Source organism: Solanum dulcamara, chromosome 2 (genome assembly GCF_947179165.1).
Source record: "Solanum dulcamara chromosome 2, daSolDulc1.2, whole genome shotgun sequence".
In the NCBI taxonomy this organism is placed as follows: Eukaryota; Viridiplantae; Streptophyta; class Magnoliopsida; order Solanales; family Solanaceae; genus Solanum; species Solanum dulcamara.
In genome coordinates this window covers 51,456,606-51,461,162 of record NC_077238.1, presented here as the reverse complement: position 1 = coordinate 51,461,162, position 4,557 = coordinate 51,456,606, and the positions used below count along the sequence as shown (strand labels likewise).

The 4,557-nt window shown below is 40.2% G+C and overlaps 2 protein-coding genes across 2 annotated transcripts; both read right to left on the bottom strand.

Moving 5' to 3' along the window:
• Positions 1-2,246: 2,246 nt before the first annotated feature.
• On the bottom strand, positions 2,247-3,707 carry LOC129871697 (uncharacterized). Its single transcript, XM_055946659.1, has 2 exons — positions 3,589-3,707; positions 2,247-3,087 (listed from the first exon to the last, which is right to left on the bottom strand). The coding sequence occupies exons 1-2, from the start codon at positions 3,705-3,707 to the stop codon at positions 2,247-2,249; spliced, it is 960 nt and encodes a 319-aa protein (XP_055802634.1).
• Positions 3,708-3,740: 33 nt separating this feature from the next.
• LOC129871689 (uncharacterized) lies at positions 3,741-4,178 on the bottom strand. Its single transcript, XM_055946651.1, has one exon. It carries the CDS (start codon positions 4,176-4,178, stop codon positions 3,741-3,743), a length of 438 nt encoding a protein of 145 aa, XP_055802626.1.
• Between the last annotated feature and the right edge of the window lie 379 nt (positions 4,179-4,557).

The window sequence follows — 4,557 nt, the reverse complement described above, 5'->3', positions numbered from 1 at the left end:
GGGTACCTGCACCTACATACAAAAACAAAGACAAAGCAAAGAAAAGAAAAGACCTCAAACAGTTTTTTGGAGCTAGTTAGCTTTAAATCGGTTAATGTTTTCAAAGTCGCTCGACTAACGTCTCCAATTATCCGTTGGAGATGAAACTTCTTTGGTTGTGCAAATATCGTATTTTCTGTATCCCTGTAAAGTTTGGAGGTCATTTGGACAAGTTGGAAGCTCCAAGTTGTGAAGTGCTCCATTTGGGGACTTAAGTCGGTTGACTTTTTCAAGGTTGCTCGACTAACGTCTCCAATTATCCGTTTGAGCTGAGACTTCTTGGGCTTTGGCCCTACTATATTTTCTCTGATCCTGTGCAATATGGATTCCTTTTGATATTGCATGGTGCTTTTGTTTGTTGTTGCAGTTGGGGCATGTGCAGGAATTCTGAGTGCCTGACCTTTGTTGTTGTTGTTGAATTGCTTGTTTGTGCAAGTGTTGTATGACTGCTGAGTCTCTAAGGCAAGTCCAACCTTGGAACAGCTATGGTAAATTTCCAGTATACACCTGACTGGCCCTCCACTAGTTGGATGATATGGTGCCTGTGTATTTATACCTACAAGGCCAAAAAGGAGAAAGACAAAGAAGAAAGGTTCTATTCTAATCCTAACCTGTAAAATAAGATTGGTTATTTTAAGAAGGCATAAGCCAAGGGAGGTGTTCCCTTTTACCATGGTCCTAACTATAGAACCTTCAAATTGATTATTACTATGCATAGCAATAAGTAATTTGAATAGTAAGTTAGACCAAGGAGGCTGACAAGGTCATGGTGGCTTCTTGATTCTCTTAAGCCTTTTTCTTCTGAAATTGGCCATTTCCAGTTTGTCAAGCTCAAAGTAAGCTCTTGCCTCTTTGGGAAGCTCTTGTTTATTGAGATATATCTGTGGAGTAGTGCATTTGTGGCTATGCTTAGACAAAAAATCAGCTGTAAAATTGGCTTCTCTGTAAGTGTGGCTGCATTTGAAAACCTGGAATTGATGACTGATATCCTACAGCTGTTGGAGTTGTGTTCTGACAGTCCATGGTGGTTGAGCTAGGTGTTTTATCCATCTGATTACTAGCTCAGATTCCACTTCAAGGATCACTTTAGTATATCCTAATTGGAGACACCAAGTCAAACCAAAGATGGCTGCCAATATTTCAGATTGGTTGTTTGTACCTTCTCCAAAAGGGGTTGAGAAAGCAAAGAGAAGATCTCCTTGATTGTTCCTTAGCAATCCTCCCCCTCCTATTTTTCCAGGGTTGTGAAGTGCACTACCATCAGTGTTCAGCTTCACCATGTGAGCTGAAGGTTTCCTCCAGTAGACAGTACTAATATTAACTTCATTAGTATATTTTTCCACAAGAAGGACCAGTTCCTTCCATCTATTTGGCCAGCTGATATAGGAGTAGGTAGTGCTTAGAAGGTTGAAGTTATCCTTGAAGACTGAGTAGATCACTCTTGTAATATTGGACTGCTTCCCTCCATATTTGATGGCACATCTATTTTTCCATAGGTTCCAACATATGAAGATTGGAGTTGCTTGTAGGATAAGTTTATGGACCTCATTACTGTAAGTACTGGACCACCACCTCATCATCAGGTTTCTAAGGGGTGTGTATTCTTTACTAATACCCAGAGAATCAGAAAATACACTCCAAACCTTCCTGGAAAAGTTTCCAGAAACAAATATATGGTCAATGGTATCCAAACCAGCTCTATGGCAACAGTAACATTGGGCTGGGGCTTCTCCAAAGCTGATAAGTTTTTCATTAGTAGGTAGTTTCCCTCTAAGTGCTCTCCAGAGTAGGAAGGAACACTTAAAAGGAATGTGTTTGTGCCATGTTTGAGAGTTAATTCTTGTCTTACTCCTTTTGTCCCTGATAAGTTCTCAGGCAGAAGAACAACTAAATTCCCCACTGCTATTAGGCTTCTAAGAGGCCTGATCAAGTTTGTGGGGCTTATAGTTGATGTTACTTGCCAGGATGCTAGGTACAAACTGAGGAGGTGCTTTCTGAGAGACCAGTTATGCATTCCACTGACCATTAATCATGAAAGAAGACACCTTAGTATTGTTCTGTCTACTACTGGCTGACCTGAAATTAGCTAAGGGGCCAACTCCCAACCAATTATCCCACCAAAAGAGGCAAGAACCATACTGTATCTGCCATTATATATGAGGATAAACATTGTGCTTGTTCTTCATGAGGTGCTTCCATATCAGAGACTATCCTGTGTGCCATTTTTTGGTTATAGGATTTGACCTCTGACAGTACTTAGCTTTGAGGAACTCACTCCATAAGGAATTCTTAGTTCTGAATATCCACCATTGTTTGTATTGGAAAGACTTGGCAACATCTGATATTAGTCTCACTCCAATACCACCCTCTTCATAGGGATAACTCAGATTCTTCCAAGAAGACCAATGATATTTCCTCCTTTTATTCTTCCACCCCCAGAAGAAATTGGCTGTGATGCTTTGAATTTGCTTGATAGTGGTTGCAGGAGGGGAACTAGCAGATAACAAGTGAATAGGAAGTGCTTGGATGACATGCTTAATCAAAGTAATTCTTCCTCCATAACTAATTAATTTTGCCTGCCATCCAGCTATCCTAGCCACAACTTTAGCTATAAGCTCAGAATAATAGATGATCCTCTGTCTACCAATGTAAAGAGGACACCCCAGATATGTGATAGGGCTGTCCTTTTGCTTGAAGCCTGTAACTTTCTTGATTCTTCTAATAGTAGAGTTGAAGGCATTTGAGGGTACCATGAAGTTACTCTTGTCTCTGTTGATCAATTGGCCTAAAGCATGCTCATAGGTATGTAGTGTCTCCATGATAAGCTTCAAGGTATGAGATCTTCCAGATGAGAATATGATGATGTCATCTGCAAAACTGAGATGATTAATTTGAGGGCCCTTTTTAGCCATCAGGAAACCATGATATTGGGGGTGTTGATGAAGGTTGTTCATGAGCCTGGAGAGGACTTCAGCACCTATGATAAACAAAGCTGGTGATAATGGATCCCCTTGCTTAAGGCCTCTTGTGGAATGAAAGAATCCATGCCTTGAACCATTAATAATGATGGAATACCAATTATCATCCATAATTCTCCATACCATATCAATGAAACCTTCTTCAAATCCCATTTTCCTCAAAACTAGACAAGTATAGGACCAATATACCCTATCATAGGCTTTAGCCATGTCAAGTTTGATAACTACATTGCCTCGTACATTTGGCTTCTTGATCTGGTGTATAATCTCTTGGGCTAGCATAATATTTTCAGAAATGTTCCTGCCTTTGACAAATCCAGATTGGTTAAGGGAAATGAGGTTGGGTAGGATAGGTGCCAGTCTAAGGGAAATGAGTTTGGAGATGATTTTTTTTGTGAAGTTGCTAAGGCTAATTGGTCTATACTCAGAGAGCTTGTTAGGATGGTGTACTTTTGGGAGCAGCACCAAACAAGAGTGAGTAAAGTATTTAGGCATAACTTGTCCACAGAAGAAAGATAGAATCACTTTAAGGAGGTCCTCTTTTATGATGTTCCAACATGATTGGAAGAACTTGCCATTCATTCCATTAGGTCCAGCAGCTGAATTGGGATTCATTAAAAACACTACAGTTCTCAACTCCTCCATTGTAGGGATAGCTTTCAGGTTTCTGTTATGCTCATCAGTGACCATCCTGGGAATACATTGGAGGGTATGCTCCTGAATTTATGTCTCCTCACCAGTGAAAATGGCTTGGAAGTGTTCACATGCAGCTTTGGCTATGGTTTCTTCACCTTGTACCCAATTATCATCCTTATTCTGGATCTTATGGATGTATAATTTCCTCCTCCTTCCTCTTATCAAGGCATAAAAATACTTGGAATTCACATCACCCTCTTTGAACCAATGCAACTGAGTTTTTTGCTTTAGCATGGATTCCTCCAGTTTCAGGTATTTTATATACTCTGCATTGATCGCATGGAGCTTTGTTCTGTTCTCTTTAGAATTACTAGAGATTAGCTCTTCCTCTGCATGTCTAGTCTTGTCTTCATATTCTTTAACTTTGGCATATATATCACCAAATTGCAATCTGGACCAAGTACTAAGAGTGGCTGCCAACCTCTTCATTTTCTGATGGAAACACCACATTGGATTACCCTCCATGGTCCTGTTCTAGCAATTACTAACAGTATCCAAGAAAGATGGTTGTTCTGTCCAGCAGTTAAGGAATTTGAAATATTTGGTGTGTTGTTGGTTTTGATTAGTCATCTCCAGCAGTAAGGGGCAGTGATCTGAACCCACAGAGGGTAGATGAGTAATGGTAGTCTGAGGCATCATCTCTAGCCACTTATCGTTGACCATTTCTCTGTCAAGTCTCTTCCAGATTCTGAACATTATACCCCTTAGATTAGACCAAGTGTATCTCTGACCACAAAACCCAAGATCTTGTAGTCCACAGGCTTCTATGATGCTGATGAACTCAAGGCTCTTTTTCATATTATAAGTGACACCTCCCAACTTTTCTTGAGGGTCTGTGATAACA